Source organism: Parasteatoda tepidariorum, chromosome 3 (assembly GCF_982258835.1).
Source record: "Parasteatoda tepidariorum strain Cologne lab strain chromosome 3, Ptep-v5.0, whole genome shotgun sequence".
NCBI lineage: Eukaryota > Metazoa > Arthropoda > Arachnida > Araneae > Theridiidae > Parasteatoda > Parasteatoda tepidariorum.
Genome location: NC_141757.1, coordinates 32,227,085 through 32,252,193, shown reverse-complemented (window position 1 = coordinate 32,252,193; position 25,109 = coordinate 32,227,085). Strand labels below are relative to the sequence as shown.

The window sequence follows — 25,109 nt, the reverse complement described above, 5'->3', positions numbered from 1 at the left end:
AGATAATTTTTGCACTTGTTACAGCTCATTTTCATGGAAATACTGTGTGACATGAAGAGGGCGGGTCTTTTCATTTGTAAAATTTCAATTTATGATTTCGTTTTCTTATCTTTCGATTTTGTAAGAAATGTATAACAATCGTAGCGACACCTGTCTTAAATTAGATTCTTAAGCTCTTTATGAACTTATTTATTTAGCGAGTTTAAACTTAATGTTTGGGGTTAATATCAAAACCTTTAAGGTTTTCACATATTATCAAACCCTAACATAACGGTATTGTTAGAAACTTGCTCCATTCAGTCTTTAAAAGAAGCAATTCCGTGACATCCATTATGTGGAAGGTGTTCATGAGGCTAGGGCTCTACAACATCGTGGTCAGCGGCTTGGTGGTGGTGTCATGCTTAATTTGGCATGACATATGTAAAACTCACTCAAGAAAAAAAAATCTTTAATTATTTTAAGTTACTCTTATGGATAGCCTTATTTTTGCATGATACGTAACAACGTGGTAAGCTTTACTGATCCAGCCGCCTTTATTTCATAGGCCTGAAATGGCCTTCCAGCCGTCACCGGAATAAAACCACTATGTTTTCCTATCACAAGTCAATGCCTTAACGACTTTTGCTATGTGGCCCCCATGTAATTTACTTCTCTATCTTTCTTGGGAATACGTTTTTAATAGTTTTCGAATTATTGTGAATGGTTAAATTCACATACGGAATAAGTTAGATTGAACGACTTTTTTCTCATGATCACATACATAGGCTTTCATTATATTATTTATACCGTTTCTCTGGAAATTAAAGCCTTGTCTTTAAAGGATATGCTTTAATCCTTTTCCATGCCAACTGTATCCCCAGGGGTTCCTTACAATCTTCTCGAATTTAATCCCTTGACCAAAATATATTGAATTTTACCTTTTCAAGATCAGTGATAAGAGAAAGAAGTGATACCCGTATGCTCCGAGTTAGTCCGTACTAAAGAGTACGGACTAACTCGGAACATTTGAATAACGTACGACAAAAGTTCTTTTAATATATTTATGCCATATCGTGAGGACTCTTCATAAAATATTTTCCTCAACCGAATTTTTAAATTGTTATTATATATGCAGAGCAGTTCACAATTTGTAGAGGGTCCCTTCAATATTTTGAGCTCGGTTACAGCGAAAGTTGAGAAAGACTTAGCTTTCACTTAAAGCAACACGTTCCCATTTGATACTTTGACAAGTGAGAGTAAGAAGAGCTAATCCTTTACTCTCCTCCATCCCTTTCCTCCATTGCTGATCTGCCATCCAATAGGATTTTCCCGGAATATATTGAGTTATCTACAATCCAGGATCTTATAGTCCTGAAAAGTACATCTTCGTTTACATTAAAATCGATTTCGGTTGAGACGAAGAGGTTAAAACAGTTGTTCCACCTCTTTCAAAAAAATGTTAAAAAAATCTCGTAATTTATTGTTACAGTATCTTCTCGTTATATCGCATGTTCAGATATACCGTACATTCGGATATATCACTCTTTTCTTTTCACGTCTGTTAGAAAAATTGTAAAGGATTTAATTCATTTCATCAGAATTTTTTTCGCTGGGGAGACAGACTGAACAGGTGAAAATATACGTACCATCGCTTCCTGAAGCCACGTGACCCTTCTAAGTCGAATAGAGAGATTTTTTGAGATTTATGTTAATAGTTTAAATTGTTGAAAACGAACGTCATGGGCTTGAGGAGTATCTTGAACAGGATATTCTCCGATTTTATTTCCTTGGCGAGAGGTTCATCCTTTTAAAAATGTTCACCTAGATTTTATCTGTCGGCTATTAAGCTTATAATGCTCTATAGAGTTTATTCATTTGAAATAACTTGGAATAATCATGTTTGCTAATTTATTAAGTTTTTGTTTGCTTGTTTCAGTAAAATCCTGAAAATACAGAGTCTTCTAGAATTATTATTTATTTTTCATGTAGGAGGATTTAGTTCTACTCAAGTTATTTTCGTTCTACGACTGAGACTGCTTTTCTTCATTTTTCATTCAAAATGAATTTTCTGTAGTTTTTCATTGAAATTAAAGGTACACGAATACCTCTCATATTTTGAAACCTGAATAGTTCTGTGTTCAGCAAAGATAACGGAAAACTGATCTGATTTGATTGAAAACTGATTGAGATTTGATCTTTTGTTTGTCTGCTTGATCATTGTAAAATTTCGAAATTTGTAATTGTTTTCAGATGCAGTTATCTATAATGCATCAAAAGCTAAGTGAAGTTGCTCTAATTTTTTGACTAATTAGCATATTTCCTAAAACGTATAATTTCGTTTTGCAGTCGTTGTCTATTTTACACATGACCTGACCTATTCGCCTCAAAATTCGGCGAGCCGCTTTGCTGCCAGAAGCTGTCCCAATACTTCATCCAGGAATTATCTTGTCCTCAGGAATGGGTTCTAAATTGCAAGGCTACGGAGTTGTACGTTGGTAGTCGTAAACCCATAATTGGTTCGGTTATTCATTGATGGTTATAAAAAGTTGTGCGGTGCACTGGGAATTTGGGTGTAACAGATGATCAGTCCATTCTAGGTGTGTTTATAGTCATAAATGGAAGTCCATAATCAAATTCATTTGGGAATGAAGCAACCATAAAATGGTGCATGATATTGATCTTGAAATAAAAATTCACCCTTATTCCTTTTGTTTACTCTAACATATTCACCTGAGGCCCAATATATTGGATAACGTTTGGTGCAATTTGACCTCACTTTATTGAAAAATCGTAAGCGACGGCGCTGTTTTAGTGTTCAGCTTAACGTTGCATTTTGTTTTCTACGCAAAAATTATAAATATACGATGGAATAAAAAAAATTAAGATTCGATTACAAGTTCGAGAATGTTCAATTATTAAACTTGTGCTGATTTATTGACCAGTGTTCCTAGTTATTTAAGCCATTTTCGTAGTTGCTTAAAAGATAATATTATAAGATAGTTTTTCCTTTTGCATGTCTTTACAAAGAGGTTTGCTATATAAAAAAAAATATTTCGATTAACCCTCTTTGATCGGTATTTTATTCAAATGAGGAATTTAAAAAAAAAAAAAAAAAAAATAGAAATTCGATTTAAATAACTTTTAGGACAGTTATACGGCATATAAATGTTCTATTATTTGAATCAAGTAGATTTTGTTCCGTGTCCAAAAAGTGAAAAAATCCACTCAAATGTCCTATGACACCGAGAAGAAGTTAAATATTAAACTATATGTTTTTTATGCAGTGAATGAAAATAACTAAGAAATTTTAATTAAATGAGGTATTTTAATAAATATATTCTATCGCATTTATAAGTTTCTTTTTCTTATTTGTTTTAGGTGTTCAGTTTTACGTTATATTTTGTTTTCTACTCAAAAACTCTAAATATAAAGGGAGTACGATGAAATAAAAAAAAATTAAGATTCTTTTACTCTTTTTTAGATTAACATTTAGGATAGTATATAAATGTTCGATTATTTGAATCGAGTAGATTTTATTCCATGTCCGTAATTGAAGAAATACACTAAAATATCCTATAATATAGAGAAGAAGCTAAAAATTAATATATATATATATATATTTATGCAATAAATGAAAATAACTAAAAAAAATTATTTAAGTGAAGTATTTTAATAAATATATTCTATCTTATTTATAAGTTTCCCCTACCCCTTTTTTTAAAGCTCCTTATTTGAGCAAAAATAGCATTTTCTGCCTTCAGAAAGTTAAAGCGAATGTAATTGAAGGACACGTAATTTATGAATTTGAAATCCAAATCTTTTAAAAGCCATGTATTTTCTAAAAGCCATATTTATTTTAAAGCATGATTTGAAAACGATATGACGCTATAAAAACTTATTTTTCGGTGCAGAATTGCAGAAAATGGATTATAAAATCGTTTTGGATGCATTCCAGTATCTCCTCCTGTGAAAGTACCTAAGAATATTATTAAAACGGGGGAAAAGAAGATGGTTTTGTTTTGGAACAGAATGTTTTGTTCCAACAGCTGGCTATGTCATAGAGCAGATAAAGTAAATACAGTAAAATTTCGAATGCGCCGCTGTTTTCGATGCGAACCAGGATGGTGTTTGAGGGAAGCACTCACCCGTGTCGAAAATTGAGGCAGCCATCTTATTAAACTCTTATCGTTTTAAAGATCGTGGAATACATGGTTTAAACATGAAGGCTAAGAAGAGGGAGTATCCTGTGCCAAGTTAGGGGGTAGGGAACGTTTTAAATGGATTTTTTTTTATTTTGAAATAAATTGAGACTGAATTTATTTCTTCCATTTTTTAACTCTTGAGTAGCATCGTTCTTTTTATCTGTTCCTTGACTAAATCATTTTAGCCAACAGTTCTTCAAAATAACGATGCTAGTTTTCGTTTTTTTTTTCTACAAAAATAAGCTAGTATTTCAACATAGCTGTTTTAGAAATTTGATTTTAGCTGTAAGCCAAGTCGAAATTGTTGTACTTCATACCAGTCTGCTATTAATATTTTTAATCACAGTATCAGTACTTTAATCAGAGATATTCACATTTTTAACACTTATATGGAATATGTACAGGAAGTTCTGAAAAAAAAATACTTTTGTATCATTCACATTTTTCATAATTGTACAGGATGTTCCATTAAGACAACTTTGAATTTGTATTTTATAAATTCCTTGTCAATTAGTCAAAGTATACATATCAATAAATTTTTTAATAAGCACTAAACACTAAATATTCTCTCTCCTTAAAGCATAATGTAGGATCTGAAGATATGACATTTATATCGAAAAACACACACTGAGAGTGTAAAATAAATCTCAGGGAAATTTTGCTTAATCTGCTGCTTATTGTGAATTTATTTGGAAAGAAAGTTTGCGATGGAACGAAGTTTATGAATGTATTAGTTAATATAAAACAAAATAATTTAAGGATTTTGAAGGCTCTGGTATCACGAAATAACTCTTTTTTGCGAATAATATTGAGTTTTCAGCAGTTATTCATATATTAAGCATATAATTAGCCCTCTACACTCATTTAGGAAATGGTGCAGAACGTCAATATGGAGGAAAGCCAAAATTTCGTGAAGACTAAAAGCGTTTGTGATTTATTTATTTATTTTATTACTATTATTTTTTTCATATTTAGAAAGTTCTCTGTCTCTGTATTATCTGGACTCATAAAAATTTGCAAAAATTGAGAGGTATTTACTGAATTTAATAATTTTGTTCAAAGGGGAAAAAATCACGCTGAATTGGTAATTTTTAAAAACATTTAAGAACTTCTAAAATATTTAAGCTATTTGCCCGTTCTAAAGACGGTTTACATAGTTTAAAATGATAACTTTGTCTCAAGTGTTAAGGTATTTAAACTCTTCATTATTATTCTTCGAAAAACACTGCTAAATCATTATTATTGGAAGAGAGCTATCGCTATAACTTCAAATTTCTATTGACACATCAGACTAAGTTTTGAAAACTTAATTTAACAAAGTTCTATTATAACTTAATTTTAATCTGTTCTCTTAATCTTTAATTATAGCAGCCGTGACAATCAGTAAAATTATATCTTATCAACTTACCCTTTCAAACAAACAATAATTAATGTGATTTCAAAATAAATATTTACACCGTTACTCGATATCTATTCTACTGACTTTTGAGCCAAAAAGAAAAAAAAAAGTCTCAACATCCCTGTGTATACGTTCCCATGCGATGGCTTGATGACAGCCCTATTTCTCGTCGTCAACAAGTGTTGGCGATATTTTGTTTCACTGTAAGCGATAATAGAGATATGCCCTTCTTCGCTGTTCCGTCTCACATGTTTCTGTGTGTTAGTGTATAACAGTGCTGTCTGGAATTCGTATCTTTACATTTGTAATTATTACGGGGATTACTTCTTGGCTGCGTTTTCATGACAATTGGTGACAAGTTAAGAAATGCGCAAGTTTCTTGGCGGAAGAATTTTAAATAACTGCCATCCTTTTGGTTGTTGTCTTCCATGCAAATTAATATGAGACTTTGATTAATATGAATAACGCACCGTTGACGAAGGGAGCAGCGGTTAATGAAATTTTTAAAACCGTCGAGAAAGTGAGTTGTGATGATGGTGATGGCGAAAACTCATCTTCGGCGGGATGCCGAGCTGAAATTAAAATTTCTCCTTTTAAGGTAAGAATTTCGCCAAAGCCTTCTGTTTTAGCCTTTACATATTAATGGAGTTTCAGCTTTCTTTGAATAGTTACGCGGTTTAATAATTTATTCAAAACCTTTCTCTGAACAAAAAAAAAATATTCGAAAGGCTTAGTTATACATTATATTTTGAGGAATTAATCTTAATGCGATGTATTTATTTGAGGTAGCGATGTTGTTACTACTTTTAGATAAATTCACTGTTTGAATTTAAATAAAGTTTTCATTTTCAACTGCGGGATTATAAGTCTTTTTTTGGAAACGTGTTGCTAAAGGAGGATCTGTAACTAGCAAAAATGTTAAGCATTAATTTAAATCAGTGTAAATAAATAATATGAAGCTTTGTATGCAGTGTAAATGAATAATTTAAAGTGTAGAGCGAACCCCTTAATTATTTAAAAATAAATAAAGCAGGGTTCATTTTTAAAAGAAACATTGCGCTTTGTAATTAGTAAATCGAAAAAATGTGGATGTTACGTAGATTTTCAAAAAATTAAAATAAATAAATAATAAAGAAAGAAAGCATTTAGCGAAAAGCATTTAAAAAAATAGCATTTCTTTAATTTTTGAAACTTATTCTTACTGTTTTGTAAGTACTTCAAGTACTTACTGTTTTGTAAGTACCTGAAAAAAAATTAAAAACTGGTATCAATTAAACTGGTAAAAATGTCCTATTATTAGCTTAAAATTTGCCAATTAAAGTTTCATATCCTCCGTCTTCGGATCTGAATATATTTACTTAGAGAAAATAAAAAATTCTGGTATCTTCTACCATTATTATATAAAAAAGAATAATATTAATATTACTACCACTTTTTAATCTTTTTACATGTGCGTATGAACCCTGGATTAAGTCAAATGTAACCTTTTTCATTCAAGCAACGAGCTTGTTTTCCAGTAACAGCCATCCCATAGACTGCTGAACTCAAATTGTTTTTTATTTTAACTTTTTGTAATATTTCATGATGTATGGGATATGGGCCTTCTGCGCGACCCAGGTGCCCACTTTTTGTAAATAAAGTAAAGTAAAGTATGTAACCTTTTTCGAAGTTACCAAGTCAATAACTAAACTGACTTTTAAACAATATAAATTTCGATCAGAAATTATTTAAAGTTTTGGTTTTATTTATTTGTTCAATTTTCGCCAGGAGATTGATTTTTGCTTTTATCTTCTTTTGAAAAATAACTTTTTAATAATTTCAGAACTGGAGAAACGTGTCAAATCAGAACTTTGTCGACAAAGAATAATTATTTAGGTCGAAGAAAATTTTACAGCAGTCGGAAAATTTGATCGACTTGAATTTGAAAAGTTAGGTTCTGTAGATTAAATGAGGAAAGAAAAATTTTTTTTTTGATCTTATTAAAATTTTTTGAATAATTGTCTGTAATTATATAAACAAATATTACTCTGTTGTGACAATTATTTAAATGATTACTTATCGCAAACTTAATGAATCACATTTGAATGTTATTAATCTTATATTTAAAAGAAGTATTGAAAAAGGACTCAAAAATCTTTCAAACTATTGAAAAAATCGAAGTTAATAATTGAACTGAATATTTTATCTTATAAATTCTGAAACCAATTTTATTTTGCTAAGTTATTAAGTTAATTAAAAAAATATGCGAATGAATTTAATGTATCACTTGTAATAGTTCTTTATACATAAATAATTGCTTAAATTTTTTTTTTTTTGTAATAAGATGCTTATATATGTGCGTGTGAGATATTGATTAGTGGTTGTTTCTTATAATGGTTTTTCCACAATTTAACCCTAGATAACCTTCGTTTTATAAACTGCCGATGTTTGTCAGTTTTGCGAATTCAGATATTCCCGTTGCTCTCACAGTATCTCAGTCACAGTACTTTCATAACTAGTAAAATGAGTCACTCGAAAATGATAAGTACGGCTGTACACTTGTTACTTTTTCCAGATTTGTTGTAATCGTCGTCTAACAGTCGAATGTTTAGTTAATAAATATTGAAAAGAAATTCAAAGTAATTTTGAAAAGACGACAGAAGACTCGACTTGAAAATTTATATACTTTAGGTAACAATAATTTGTTCGGCATAAATAAATAAATGATAAGAAAAAAAATTACTTTCTTTTTTTAATTCGTCAAATGATTAATTACAGATGAGTACTGATTAAAGTTTAGTTTCCAGGGTTAAAAATGTTTTACAAATACATCTTTTAAAATTTATGTTTTTAAGTGTTATAATACAAAACGTAATTTTGAATAAATTGTGTGATACTCTAATCGTAATTGATGTACTAATATATGACTCTAATGTGTATTTTAAAATTTTATACAAATATATTTTGTAAAGTAAAATATACGAAATGTCATTTTATAATGTCTTTATCTCTAATCGTTCATAAATAATTTGAAATGAATATTTAGTGAGTAATATTGTGCTGTTAGAAAAGTAATTTCGTTTTTTTTCTCTCTTTTTTAAAAAAGAAAGAAACGAATAAATATTTTATTGAATCATACATTTAGCCTTCTTTCTGGCAAAAGCATGATTCTATGATTCTCATCGGATAATTTATTTTCCTGTTGGAACAGCCTTTTTACCTTTTCGATAGTAAAAATGTAAACTATGTCGAAAATTTTGCTATTTCACTTTCCATATTTGAAAGAGCACAAACGTAAAACTTCGTCGTAAAATCAGTCGAACTTTTTCGCCAGCAAGCCTTGCTATAGCAGCTGTCAAAATGATTACATAAATGATTTTGCGCTTAAGTGTGAAATTGGCTGTCAAAAAATATATTTATGAGGAAAAATGAATTTACTTTCCGAACAATCGAATAATATTAGTATTTTTCAATGATTTGTTAAAAATTTTAATCGATAATAGATCTGAATCAGAAAAGTACAGAGTTGGAGCTCGAATCAGAGTCAAACTTACTCCTAATACAAGTGATAAATTCGATATTTTCTTATTCGATGACTATTTTAATTCTCATTACATTTTGAAAAGAACTTATAAATAAAAGAAATGAAGTTTGAAGAAAAAAGATTAATTAAAATTATTTTGTTCCGTTTTGTAACAACAATTAAAAGTTTTTTTTTGTGCCAAGTTATTTTACATTTTTGAATAATTTTAGGAAATTTAAGAAGTTTCCGTTCGAAAAGAAATTTTCTTGACATCATAAAAAGAATTGTTATCGCAACATCAGAAATTGCTTTTTTAAAAGGAGGATCTTACAAAAGAGTTATAAAGTTGTGTTATTAACGGTATTAACAAAGAAATGATTGTTTATCTTAACTTCATCTCTAAGATATTAAAATGATTTTTCTTTCAACACAGTTTCGAAATAATCTTTTTTTTTTTACCCTCCTTTCATTTAATTTGCTTCGGATTTAATGAGATTTACTTTGAATGAGTTTTGAAAATTTTTATTATTAATATATGTGTAAATCCATAATTTATTGTAATTAATTTTTTAATTACAGGGAGCGGAACGAGAATGCTGGGAATTCCACAACGTCGTTCTTACAAGGGTGAGTTTTTTTTTTTTACTTAGAATTAATTTTTGTTCCTGAAATGTTTTTGAAAAGATTTCGCTGTAAAAAGAAATGGGGTTTTCTTTTTTAACGTTTACATAGTTAATTTTTTTTTTATTTAAATAATTATTTTTATTCTTAAAGAACCTCAGTAAATATTTCTTTTTTACATTGAAGTATATTTTCTCTTTTTATTGAATCTAAATATTTCTTTTAAGGCTATAAAATAGAATAAACGAAATTGAATGACTTCAAAAATTAAATTATTCTTGTCGTTGCTTTTTCTTTGAATGGATCATAAATGGGTTTTGACCGTTTAGCAAACTTTTTCAACTCTTTATTACATTAAAATTTGTATTGATTAATGTATCGCTCATGGGCTGCAATAGTGACACAACTCAAAAAGCACGCGTTTTGGACTAAGAACACGTGTAAATATGAAAATGTACATTCTTTCAGCAACTCATAATTCAACTTGTAGGTAATCTTCAAACTAAAGCATTTTGCTTAGACTTAAACTTAACTCCCACTTATCTCAAAACTTGATTTTTTTTGAGTTGTGCCGCTATTGCAGCCCATGAGCTATATATATTAAAACAAAAAGATATAAATAATAAAAATGTAATAAAAAGTGTTGTAACCCATCAGCAGCCAACAACATTAATACATACCTTAAAACGAAAATAGTGTCTGACTTCGTTATAGCAGCGTGTCGAACAGCAAAGGCTATAGGCCATGTTGCTATTGACTGGACACTACTCTAACAATAACATGAGAACTCAAAGATTTTTTTAATGCATTGTCAATGCAAAACCCAATTCGATCCGAGTTCACATTCACAAATACCACCACAGCCACAGCCATCTTTCCAAATTATCTGGTTGAAGATGGTGCTTCATAAATGAATATAAGTGACGGTTACAGTTTAGGCATTCGTGGGCAGCGTAAATCTCAAAAAGTAAATTTAAACTTAAAATTTAAATTGTGCCAAAAGGTGATTGACAAAATTAATTGGAAAGTTATTCCAAAAGAATTTAGCTTTGAAATTTTCAACTTCTAACTCAAAGTTGGTTTTGTTTATTCTTTTAAATCTGATCATTTGAGAAATAATAATACCTCTGAGCACCTTGATACTAACTAAACAGAAATAGTTCTGTAGACTGAGTACCTCAAATTTGAAGTCTTTGCTTTTATCGTATACAGAGATTGTGGGTTTGTGTAGCCCAATGCTACACGTAAATCTTAAAAGTTTACTGCAATATCATCTGCATTAGTTTTAACAAGATTTAAGCAATTTGAATAAATTGAATGATGTAAGCTTTGAAATTCAGGAAAATTAATCCATCAATATATCTGCAACTTAACTTGTGATATATCTCGTTATATAGTTGTTTTTCATAGTAAATTATAAATAGGTTGGCCATAGTTGAGCTTAAATTGGCTGCCATGGAAATACCATTAATTTGCCCTGTGGTGGAATTTTTTATGATTATAATTGTAAATGTACATAGTATCGATCAAGCGTTCGTATTTATATTTATAGACGGAGTTGTAGTTAGCCTCTCTAAAAGAAATGAGTTTTTTTTTTTTTAATGTCCACTAGCCCACTTGTGTTTTTATTAAAAACTTGGGTTTAACCGAGTCTTTGAGGAAAAATCAAAGCTTTTAGCGTTAAAATTTATCTTTATTCCTGAGGTCTTTAAGGAGATGACATGACAGGATTTGCTTCGAACATAAAAGTTAAGTATTTGGTAACTATTCGAAACTTGTTTTGCTAAAATGTAATAATTTTTTTGGAAGATTCTAAATTTCTACGCTATTATTTTCTTTTTTTCTTAACGTCAAACTGTTTGTTACATAAAAAAAAATATTAAAGTTTTTTCAATTAAAAGATCAAGATCATTTTTTATTACGCTCACACAGGTTCAATTCCAGAGGTTAATTTCTATAAAATTGTGTATCACGTTTATCTTCAATTGTTTGGTAGTCTTTGTTTAAATGACAATTTGTTTACTATTATTTTGCTTTTGAAGTAAATTAATTGCTCTAGTACAGTAAATTAAAAAAAAAAAAAAAAACAGTTGGTATTTTTTCCTGCTGGACACATTTTGGCGAACCCTGATAAAAAATAATGATTTAATAGAAAATTTTGGTTATTAAATGCGTTTTTTCGATCTAATTTCAACGAATTTTTTGTATCATTGATAATTTTTTATTAAAATAATTTGCATGTCATGTGCTTCTTTATTTATAAGCACATTTCTGTATCCGCCGAATTAGTTAGCCTGTCGCTCGCAATTAGCAGTTATCACGAGTCCAACAAATTCTATAAAAGAAACAAAACGCAACTGGAAGTTAGTTTATTGCGAACGAGGCAAATGTTATCTGACATATAAAGTGCTGAGTAAAAAACAGAGTGGCTTTGATCTGCTCGATGTTCTAGTACTTTCCGGAACAATAATTATCCTTTACTTCTTCCTGGCAATGTTTTGCGATGCGTAAGATTAAAATACTGTTATGTATATCCGAAATATACTAACTGGCACTGGCTAGAATTTAGTTTTCTAATTATTTAATGTTTAAATTTTTAGCTACAAATATTTTAGTTTTATAACTGGAAAAGAAAGAAAAATGAAGCGTAGCCGAGAAAATTAATTTAATAATCATCTTTACTGTGTTTGCTTTACGTTGATGTTGTTTACGCGAGTTTCTCGGAAAATAAAAGAAATAAAATTAGTATATACAGTATAGAAAAATATTAATGCAATTCCATTAATAATTTAAAAATGTTGAGATAAAAAATGCTGTTAATTTGTTTCAAATTCTTAAGACAATTTTGATAGCTGATAAATTTGAACTTTTTGCTTATTTTTGTAATTTAAAGTTGTATAAGATTTCTGAAATTACTTCGAATAAATAATTTGGCTTAAATTTACTGCTTTTAAAGAGTTTCGCCAAGGAACATGATGATAAAAATTTTCCTTTTTAGCACGTCATATATTGCCTCTCCATTTAAAATTTTATGAAATAAAGAACTAGCTTTTTACTATTAAAATGCTTTTAAAGCAAACGATTTAAAAAGTCACTCACGAAAAGTGCTGAATCAGAAATATGCTACTAAAGCTTCCATTTATAGTCTGCTTTTATCAATCTTTTTGCATCATAAATATAAATGAAGTCTCACCGGCGTCGAAAAATTAGCATAATTTTAGGAAAGAAAAAAAAAAAAACGAACTTGGAAAGGTAAGAAAATCTCTGCATAAAAGAGCTTCAATAATCTCTCGAACATCAATTATTGTAGCGTTGAGTTGTTTTTTCTCTTTCTTTTCAATCGTTTGCGCTTTTAGCGAAAAGCAAATATTCAGGTTAATGATCGTTAGCTGCCCGTTATTCTAAAGTTAAAACTAGTTTAGATAAACGGGGGGGGGGAATAACCTTTATAATTTTAGCGACTGCGTAAGCGAATTTTATTTTTATTGCAATCACTTAATTTGACTGTCGAAATTTTAAAGGGTTTGATACGCATAATCAAAAAGCACTATAACAAGTTAAAGAAAATAATAGAAAAGTTTCATTTTAAAGACTTTAACTACATTAAAATAATGGTGAGCCATTAATGGCGAAATAATGGAGAATATCTTGCCTCCTTTCTAATAATTATGGAAATTTTTATTCTTCTATATTTTTGGTTCATATCTTTAAACTTCTAAGAATTTTAGAATGTGCATTTATTAATTTTTGTAATCACTTCTCTTAAAGCTAAAAGAGAAACAACATTATTATAAGGGAATATTTAAAATATATGAAGAAATTGTATGGTTTGTTATTTTAAATAATAGAGTAGATATTTTGTTAGATATTAGACAGAACCTTTTTATTCTTAAACCTACTATACCTGTTTAAACCTATTATTCTCTCTGTTTTGCTATTTATTCCTTAAAAAATATAATACATTATATGTTTAGGCTTTTGTTTCTCTACATTAAAAAATTGTAAGAGCCGCTGCTTTGAATGTTCAACTTTACATTACATTTTATTTTGCTGCGCAAAAACTAAGATTTGGAAGCTTGAAATTTTGCAGGTGTGTGGAAAAATGTGTAGGGCAAACGATGCGAAAAAAAATTAACATTCGATAATTAGTACGTGAATTACCGACAGTTAAATTTGTTGGCCCCTCTCCTGCCAACAGAAATGCAGTTACAGAGTTGAAATTGAAGTGCTATTTCATTTAAAAATTAAATCGAATTTCTAATTTAAACAAATGATCCAGTACCAATTAGTTTGTTGAAAGTTATTTTAATTTTAAATGCTTTTTTTGTGAATTTTTATTATATTTTTTGTTTTAAATGTTGACTATTTGTCTTGTTTTGATCTCTTATGAGACCTTTATTTTTTTAAGCTCGTGCTGCTTGATTCTATGTCGATTGTATAAAAAATAATAGTTGTTTCCAGATGCAAATCTTATCATTTGTGTTGAAATTCTTTAAAATACAGAAAATTATGTCATGAAGGAAAAACCTGTTTACGATTTTGAACTCTCATAATGATGATACAAGTCTTTTAATAGGGGTCGGGATAGCCTGGTTGGCAGGGCGCTGGACTTATGTTCGTGAAAACGGGAGTTGGAATCCAGCCGACTGAAGACTCCCCTTGTAGTAAATGGTAACAGTTAATTTTGTCGGGTCACAAAGTCCTAAACGTTCCCAAAACAAATTATACCTCTGGGGGGGTACTGAATTGGAGATTGATTGTTCTCTGATTCAGGTCAAAATTACGATCTGTTGATGAATGAATGCCTCCGCTCTATAAATTGGTGTGATGTATGGGTGTGGCGGAAGTTGACTTCTTGGCCAGAGATGGCACCACTGGAAAACAGGAACAATCGCACCATATTGTCCTAATGGCCTACGTCACCAACAAGTCCCTTTATTAGTAAAATTACTTATTATTCATTTCTATTTATTGTGTGTCAGATTCTGTATTTCTAAGTTTAAATTTTTTCTGAAAAGTAGATTTGATGATTTTTGAAATCCAAGTAATCGTTCATTTTGTGCTGGTTTAAACTATTAAGAAATATTGTTACATAAAATTCTTATAGCTGTTTAATTGGTTAACTATATGTTCTTTGTTTTTGTGAAAAATATCGAATTTTAAGTGAAAAACAATGACGTGGGTTGGGGAGCAGAGCGAGCAGGAGTCGGAGTCTCGTGGTCTTAAATTATTTATTTCTGGTATATTTTTAAACGATAAAACTATTTTTGATTAAATCCGATGAAAATGGCAAAAGAACAGGATTTGACAAATAAAAAAAAAAAAGCTAGGACATTAATAAAACTAAATATTATGTTTAAATGCATGCTAAATGAATGTTTTTGCATTATTTGGTACTGGATTGTGAATTCTGAGAAAAAAAAATTGATTTATTACGTTTATTGCATAAGGTAATGATATACAACAAAACACTGAAAGTAAAATACTAAACCAGTAATGTTTTTAAATAACCTGACGTTTGAAAAAAAGTTAATAAAACCCTCTTTCTGCTAATGAAAATTTTTTTTTTTTTACGTATTTGCCCCTTTTAGCAAAAAAGTGTCTTAGAACAAAAAAAAAGTTCTAGTTTTTGTAACGTTCTTGCTGACGTTGAAATCAGAACCGTGCCTCTGAAATCGCAATTAGCGATGGCCCATCCTTTTAAAGGACATTATTTATCACTTATGTGACTTCATTTGTGTGTAATTATGACGCGAAGTAATTAACGCCAAATAAGAAGAGTTTTAGGGGAAGCAGAAGGAAAAAAGACGCCGTCAAAAATGTGTGTCGAACACTTCCGTTTAAAGCTGTCAACGCCGTCATTAACAACTAATTTGGATGGAATTATTTTTTAAAAATAAAAAAATCGCTCCTCCACAATATGAGTTTTTGGGCACCACGAAATTCTCTTAATTACGTGGCTCGAAACCTGCACAATTTGTCATTTGGACTTTTCTTATAGAACATAATCTCTGCTTTGGCGATATTTTTTTTTGGTCTTTTTTAGAGAAAAAGAGCATCAACTAGCTTTATGAAATCTCTTGTAATTGGAATTCTGTGACACATAAAAGCAATACAGAAAATACTTTCTCTTATTACTTTTGGGTGCTTTTTTTTTCTTCTTCTTTTTTTTTTAAAGAGTATTTGCAAAATTTTTCAGTTAGCGGTGAAACGCTGGATAGCATACAGGGGGGTTCTGTCCAGACATTTTGTGAAAGGTCCAGTTTTTGTAAAATTGTGAAAAAATGCCTCGTAATTTGTGAATATAAAATAAACGTTAAGTCGCATTCTTTCAACCAGGATCCTGCTTTTGTGCATTTTTGCAAATAGGGTGTCCTGTTATTGCAAAAAAACTTTTTTAAGGAGTTTTTAAATTTTAAATATATACAAGATTATGCTCAACACAGTAAAATTATAATTAAAAAAAAATTAAATTTTCAAAAATGAACAGCAATAGCTGCTACTAAATTAGAGATGCAACATACAAATATTTGGTATTTAGCCTATACTGCTGAACGCAGAATATTCATTTCGAACGAATAATGGAAGAAGCGTCTGCCGAAGACAAAACTTAGTTCGTTTACATCTGTCTTTCTCCCCTCCCCCCCCCTGGGAAGGGTTTGTTCGATTAACAAAACAATAATGAAGATAAACAAATTAATGCAGGGTCCGATTAAAAGATAAATTAGGGTCCTTTTTTAAGCGAAAATATTTTGTGAAGGATCCGTTTTTATGAAAAGATATTTTGTGTAGCGTCCGTTAACGGACCTAAATTTCTTCTAAACAGACCCCTGGCTTACCTTATTATAATATTTTATTTCAAGGAATCTGCTTTCTCTTAAAAATAAATGAAATGTTATTGGTATGACTATGTTTGGTTTCTGGGCTAAAAAAAAAACAATCCTTTTTTTTAAATCAATAATTACTAGGTTTACTTTAAAAATTATTAAAAACCTAATTTAAATTTTTTTTATTTTTCACTACATCAAAGTAGAAACATTGTTGTCAATTATTTCTGCACAGAATAATCATGTAAGAATACCCTAAATTGAGCCTATATTCATGGCATAAAAATTTTTATTGATAATTTGTAATGAATTACATTATGGTTTGTGAGTCATCGTCACTAAAAATTCGGCCCTTTTAAAATTATGTACTTTGTATACTTTTTTAATAAATTGTGAATTGTTCTACTGCATAGAATCGTTTGCGTAAAACTTTTTGCGTTTTTTGTCATTTTTAAACATGTATATTTTTTTTATTAAATTATGAATTACAAATTATTCTACAGAAAAGAATCGTCTGTTTAAAAATTTGTGTTCCTCTTTTCATCTTAAAGCATGAACATTTTTCGATAAAATATGAATTACAAATTATTGTACATAGAATCGACTGCTCAAAAATTTTCGCTCCCTCTCTCTCTCTCTTTAATCATGTATACATTTTTATAAAATACGAAACAGCCGACGGTCAGGGAGCTGATCTCACATCAGAAAGGTCTTGGATTCGAATCCCGGACAAGGCATGGATGTTCTTTCATTCTCTGTTACTATCTGTTCTTACTGTGGGTGCAGAGTGGACAACAGATCTTCCCTACCTGAATGACGAGTGTCAATCGGGTTGGCATTGGAAGGGAGAAAAAAATTACGAAACACAAATGAGACAATGAAGAAAAAAATTAGTAAAAAAATTGAAAAAACATTGAAAAAAATATTGAAAACAATATGACAATCAAAGCTGACGTCATCAGGGGGTACCAGCTTTGAATTGTCATAAAATGCAAAACTTTTTCTATCAAGAAAGCAAGACAAAAGTAAAAAATTCGCTTTCTCTGTACCCCAAAAGTTTTGCCCATGTCCAGGAATACATAAAATACAAGAAAAAGTAGTAGAATTGTTATACAATGCGATTTAATTATAGAAGCATAAAATAAATAGCATAAAATACTTTTTCAATTTTTTTACTAATTTTTCTTCATTGTCTCATTTGTTTAATTCCTCTTAGTTTCTCTGCTGCTAAGCTCATTTTTTCCATTTGGAAGTTTTATTTTTAATTTTTTGCATTAATATTTTGAATTCTTTTCTATATTACGAAACACAAATGATTCTTCAGTATTAGTTTGCAAAATATTCAAATATGGTACATATAGTAAGTCTTAACAATATTATTTGGATCGAAATATTTAAAATTTTATGCTATGAAAGAGTACGAACGAGTCTTTGTGGAATATTTAACAAGCTTTTCATCTTCTTTCCTTAAAATGCATATTCCAGTTGTTTCTAAATCCCACATCGATATTTGAAATCAATTTGAATCCTCTTTTATTCGGAGTAAATTCCTTTAGGGACATGAATAACTTTTTTATTTCTTTTCCCTCCTCGACTCCTTGACATGCCAACAACATTATACCACCCAAAATAGAAACTTCAAAAAGGAAAAATCTGTAACTAAATTAAATAATACTTTGAGCTTCTTGGAATTCTTTTGCTGCTGTCTATTACTTGGCTTATATGTCTGGGAAATATATCTGGAGGCCGTGTTTCTCCTCTTCCCTTTTAACGTATATCGTGAATTACTAATATTTCCCCTACAAGCCTTTAACACTTTCTTTCTTTTTTGAAGCTAATCCCTTTCAATTTCCAAAAAGCTCGTCGAAATTCCTTAGGAAATTCTCTACTTTTCTATCTGTCTTTCCGGATGCTGTGCTAACGTTGCAAATGTTATCGAAAAATACCCCTGCAAAGAAGCTGAATATGACTTCTAAGCTTCTTAGAGAATTCGACGTCTACTCTTACATCAAATATTCACGCATTTCTCTGGAAGCTTTCTGCTGAGAGGCACACGCATTCAATATTGGCGTGCTTTTATTGGTATGGCACAGTTCTCGGAAAAGGATATTTTAATATTTCAACTTTGGCATCCTTTTCCCGATACGGGAATTCAAGCGAGATGAATGTTATATTCTTTAGTGAATGTGTCTTTACATTTTTGATTAACGTAATGAGTTTCTGCGAGTTCTACGTTCTCGGTTTGTGCTTTGATGTTTTAGTTATCTCTGTGTTTTGTGAGAGAATTAGTGGTTTTCTTTTGGCTGTTTACGTTGAGTAAATCTTAAGCGTGAATATCCACGTTTTTGATTTTCAACGTCTTTTACTGCAATGTTTCCAAACTAAAATAGAAAATTATTTTTATTCTAGCTTAAGAATTATATGTTTGTTCCATGTATGGTATTGTTTGCGATCTTAAAGCTGGTAATATTTTCACTAGACTCTTTTTACTAAACCAATAAGAATCTTTATTACTATACAAACGTACTATTTCTTATAGTTGAAATATATAGCGGATAATTCAAATTAAACGAATTTTAACCTTATTATCGAATCCACCAATTTTTTTCAGTTGATTAGGCTCTATAACAAAATCTGTTGAGTTGACAAAAAAGCAACCCATAAAGCCTCTTATTCTAGATGATTATGTTAATTGGAAATGTGCTGCCGCTTTAATTAAATTTGAACTAGATCCATTCAATATTCCCGGAAAACATTGCAAACATAAATAATTGCGGACTATCTCTAACTGAAAATATTTTTATACTCGTAGTTAAAATGTTTTGCGAATCATTCAAGAGCGAGACACGTTTTAACCTCATTGTCGAAACCACTGAATTATTTCAGCTCCGGGTTTGATTCTGTGATAAAACCTCTCGCAAAAACATAAAATCAATATTGCTTTTTGTTCTAGAATGCATTTGTAAATAGCAGATGTGAAGATGTGCTTCAGTCGCTTTAATGAAGGCTGATCTAGATCTTTCAATCTTCTCGGAAAACTTAACGAGTGCCTTAGTTTAAAGAATTGTAGGTAATCACCAACAGATTCAAAATACATACTCACCAACAGTCTCTTTGTTCTTTCCACGTGACACGTAGTCGTTCTGAAATCACTCCGTCCCTTATTTTGCAATCAGGATCTTCACCAGTCATTTTGTCAGCTTTAAAGTTTTTTCCGTTTGTCAATTTTTAGTAAAAAAACTATTATTCTGAAAGTAATCTTAGCTTTACATGTCAACTTAGCACTTTTTCTTAATTCTACGTGCATTGATCAACACTAAACCCCGAGTATCTGATTTTCTGATTGTTAAGATCCTGCAGTATTTATAGTTCATTAATTGATCTTTATCTTGTTGTTGGAATCTTTTTTAATAATAGAGATTTCTATTAAAAGTGTTTTTCTGGGTGAAAGATTTAATGGATGTGTTACCGCTATTTCTCGAAAGCCATTAGTGCTCATTGCTTAGGTAATCTACAGATTAAATCAGAGATGATTGTGGTCCGGAAAAAGTCCGGCATTCCGGATTTTTTGCTAATTGCGATCCGAAAGTTTCCTGAAATCCAAGGTCCAGAATTTTTAATAAATCATCGATTACATTTATGTAGAAAAATTCTTGTATATTTTATTCAAAAATATTAGAACTAGAATTTATACTACGCATATTTTTCATTTGGAAATATTTTTCCTGGTAGAATAATAAATGTGATAAGAGATTAAAGTAAACTTATGCGTAATTATTCATTTAAATTTTGCGGCATATAATTTATTTAGAATTTCATGTTTTTTGAAATATCAATGACTTAAATTTATGAACACATAATTTTTAGAAATATCGAAATATCAATAACTTAAATTTATAAAGACATTAATTTTTTGAAATGCGTCATTAATGATTTTACTCAAGAAATTTTCAAGGTTTTTGAGTTGGGCTCACAATTACCCCTATTAAATAGAGTGATAAATTGAAGTCCGGAATCGAGAGTTTTTCGCATTTTATTTACGTAATATACGCATCAACAACGATTAAGATATAGAAACATAAAAATGACGGTATGTCAATTTGTTTACAAGATTAATTTGTTTACATGATTAATATTTTAAACAGTTTGTATCTTCCCATGCAGCATGAAAGGGCAAATAAACGTTAAAAATCCGTTCGTCCGTTATAAGGTTTTGGGTTTACGTTAAAATTACGTTAATTTCACGTGATGATTTTCACCATTTCTTCATTCGTTAAAACGTATACGATAAAATTACGTTAATTTCACGTGATGATTTTCACCATTTCTTCATTCGTTAAAACGCATACGTTAAAATTACGTTAATTTCACGTAATGATTTTCACCATTTCTTCATTCGTTAAAACGTATACGTTAAAATTACGTCAATTTAACGTTATCAATTTTCCCTTTAAATAATTCGTTAAAAATACGTACTTAAAATACGTTATTTTAACGTGTACATTTTATCCATTTTTTGACCGTTTTTTAAAAACGTGTTATTAACGAAAAATTGACGTTTTGTTGCATAGTTATATTTACGTAAATTGTTTGGGATTATAAACGTAAATTTAGTGGTAAAAATGTTTCAAGCAAAAATGATGAACCTGTGAGAGCCCAAGAAAGATAATCTTTTACGTCTCACTTGAATTCGAATAAACTGAACATTGCAGATTTTCATTACAATTCATATTTAATTTTTAATACTTATAATTATTTTTGTTTTATTAAACTGGTTATAAATATTTGCTTGTTGATAATATTGAGTCGGCTCATTATCAGTAACTGACAAGGGAACTATGAGTTTTAATTCTTATATGACTAAACTATGATGAAAATTAAGAAATTTTCCAAAATACTGAATAAAGTAAAAATTTTCCACTACTTGACATGCAACGAACATAACGTAAAAACACATTATACTTAAATTTAAATTATCTCTGTCCAGAACAAGAGTCGTGGTGTAGTGGTTACAGCGTTCGCCTCAAGGGTACGGCGTCCTAGATTCGAGCCTACTCTAGAGTGGGATGTTAATATGCGAATACTAATAATTATTATTATTCAAAGATCTTAATTTAAAAAATTTATTTTTTGTTATTATGTAAAAATTGATTCACTATTTTTTTATATTGCAATTATCGCTCGCCATACGAGTTTATAAAAAATAATTTATAATATACAATATTCTAATTATTATTTTCTACTTCAATCAACATGAAATAGAAACGATTATTTTTGGTTAATTTTGTTAACATTTATTTATTAATTTCTTACTTTGCAATAATCGCTTACCGTATATAAGTTTTTTCAAAATAATTGCTAAGAAATGTGTCTACTTTTAAATTCCATGTTCTTACTGCATGAAAGAGACATTTACTTTATTTTAAAATACTGATTTAATTTTTTTTTCCTTCCAAAAACTTCCTAAATTGTAAAAATAGAATTAAAGTATTTTGAAAAATTTATCAATCTTGATTCTTTAATGTATATAATATTTATTAATGAAAAGAAAAAAATACATATCAAACAACAGGTAAAAAGATAATTCTCATAATTAGTTTCTTGTAATAAAATTTAGTGTGGGAAGTTTTAAAATATTGGTTGTTATTAAAAGACGTTTTTACACACAACAACGTTTTTACAAATTTATTAAATTTTGCTTTGAATCTTGAATTTTATAATCTGGAAATTGCTTAATTATAAAATCTTAATTGCAATAAGTAAATTATTTATGAAAATCATATATAGTAAAAAATAATATAAATTTATAAAATATAAAAAATAATATAAAATAGCATAAAATATAAATAATAATTGTAAGTTTTGTTGTATGTAATGTCAGAAAAATAATTTTTTTTATAAGAGCAAGTAATGATAATTCTTTATTTCTTTGCAAAATATTATTTATGAGTGAGTTTTTGTGTATGTGAAATTGAAGTACTTTTAAAAATAGTTAGAGCGTTAGTTCGGTTTATTTTTCCGAGCTGTCAGTTTTAGGCTTTCTTGCATTGAATAGTCTGTTTTTTTTTTATCATATCGGGCAATAATGTTACATAACAGGGAATTTTAGTAAAATTTACCTAGCGACACAATGCTTGGAAGGTTTTAAATAGTTAATGAAGTTAAATAAAAAAGAAAAGGAATTAAGTAAGGAAAAGAGAAAGTTCCTCAAAAATTGAAGTTAAGACCTAAATTTTGCAATGCTAATACATAGATCCTAAAAAAAAAAAAAAAAAAAAAAAAAAAAAAAAAAAAACGCCTTTAAGAAGAAAAAAAAGGTCCCGCAGTGGACTGATCGTTAAGATCACAGATCACCGAAGTCAAACATCACTGGCTGCGGTCAGTGTGCGGGTGCCACTTGGATCAGTCTGCGTAGGGACCGAGGGTGTGCGGTATTGGTCCTCGTTAAACTGTGCTACCGTAAAGTGCTCGACTTCGCGCGCACGTCGTCGGGCTACCGAAGCGGGGGTGCCATCCCCTCCGCAGAGGATCAAAATTGTGATGGCATGTCTTCGGATCATCCTCCGGGATGTTTCCCAGACCGTCGCCAATAGCCCATTGTGCAGCTCTAGTGCGACGTAAATTAACAACAACAGCAAGAAAAAAAAGAAGAGAGAAATTAAATATTTGTTTTTTTCATATTTTGACATCAGTGCGACAAATTTTTTTCTTTGTTTTTTGACCAAGATTTTTTCATTTAGGCTTAGTTCCCGGTTAATAGGGGTTTTAAGGGCCATTCTAGTCCTTGACGGGGGCGGTGCTCGATCCTCGACACCACCGAGTACATGCGATATATGTGCTATTAAAATCTGTGGAATCGAGAGGCCTGTGGTCGATCGCATTACTGTGCCAAATATACAGGGATCTGGAGAAAATTTCCTACCCCTTCAGATTTAAGTCTAAATGGATGATAAGCCTAATGTACAGCTCTAGTGCGACGTAACTAAAACTCCTACCTTCATTAATTCGTTGACACATTATCTGTTTACACTGTGTTATCTGGGAATAAAATTTCAACAAAATCTTTTTAATGTATACATACATTGCTTTTAAAATGAAGACAAATATCAGCAAGCGAAAAAACAGATTCATAAGAATTTACTTTTTTTTTTTTATCTAAAGCACTGAAGAGGGAAACGGAACGTTTAACGAAAATGGATCCTTCCAGCTGAAATTAAATATAAAATTTTTAATATATTATATGAAAATAACTTGATCCACTAGAAATGTTAACAACTTGACACCCTTTTTTACCCTTATTGTTATAATCAAGTTTTCAAATGCATGATATTACCTCTTTTTTTTTCTTTTCTCCAAATGAAATCGTGATTTAAAAGGTGCTTTTTATTTAAATGTGTATTTTTTTATGTAATAAATATTTTATGAATTTTTTCAAACTATTATTTTTAACACGGTCATCACCAACAACTAAAAATGATACCTAAATCGTGAGACCATGCATGCCAATTAATGTATGTAAAATCTTCACCTACGCAGACGAGAAAAACAAAAAATAAGCACGAAATTTGAGAAATAACATGTAATCATGATATAATAATTAAAATTAACCAGAGATAAATAAATGTACATGTTGATCCCATATTATGTTAATCGATAAAACTTTTACATTGGTGGATGTAGTTAGATTAAATCTTTTTGATTTGATGGAAGACCTAACGTAGAATGTATTCTACAATATCTTTCTTACTCTCATTTCGGATTAAATGGAAATCCTACAATTTATGGTTCATTGATCAGCCTATATGATGCACAAAAAAATCAATGTATATTGTTAGTTTTACAGTTTTAAAATATAACATAATTAATGTCTCATTTAGTTAAATTACTATAGTACGATCCTCTAATTCCTAACGATTGGATATGAAGTTCCTGGTTAGAGGAAGCAAAAAAGTGTAAAGTTTTAAAATAAATAATCACGTATTTTAAATAATCTTGTATGTCTTACGAATCAGTGATCTTAATTTATAATATTTATTCATGTTTATCTTTTAATAATAAATTATTGTTATAATAATTTTACATTTCCAGAGCATAAAACAGCAATTTTTATGAATTCATGAAAATTATAAAAAGCATTAAAATCGAGTTTTTTTATGTACAAGCTATTCAAATAATATTATACTAGTAAAAATAAAATACTATTATATCTCTGTAATGAAAATAACATTACATAACAATATAATTCCATTTTTCTTTAAGTCATCAGGTAAAATAGTAATAATTTTTTAAAAAAAAGCTTGACAGTTTTATTTAACTTTTTTAAAAATATTATATGAAAGTTATTCTACAATGCAGCATTTTATTCCAGGTTTAATTAGAATAATAATAAGAAAAATAAGAAGATAAATCAAAAATAGAGAAAAAATTGATTAACAATATAGATTCAAAAGTACTCTCCACATTGCTTTCAGTTATTTGAGTTTTTGTTTTACAAGTGGATTAAACGATACTAAGTTTCAACTTTTCACTCCTTTTCCGTGGGAGCAAGTTCTACACAAGGATTGCTACCCCTACACTAG

General features: G+C 29.6%; 1 protein-coding gene across 6 annotated transcripts in view; it reads left to right on the top strand.

Annotated features, from left to right (window-relative positions):
- Nucleotides 1–25,109, top strand: part of LOC107455203 (tight junction protein 1) — a 383,960-nt gene that overhangs the window by 289,756 nt on the left and 69,095 nt on the right. For 4 of the 6 annotated variants that reach the window (XM_071177703.2, XM_071177697.2, XM_071177706.2 and 1 more), the window contains one exon: nucleotides 9,662–9,709. In XM_071177703.2, the coding sequence (XP_071033804.2) occupies nucleotides 9,662–9,709 (48 nt within the window). Of the gene's footprint in view, nucleotides 1–5,792; nucleotides 6,179–9,661; nucleotides 9,710–25,109 lie in introns of those variants that run through there. The other 2 variants (XM_071177713.2, XM_071177710.2) reach the window with 1 other exon arrangement.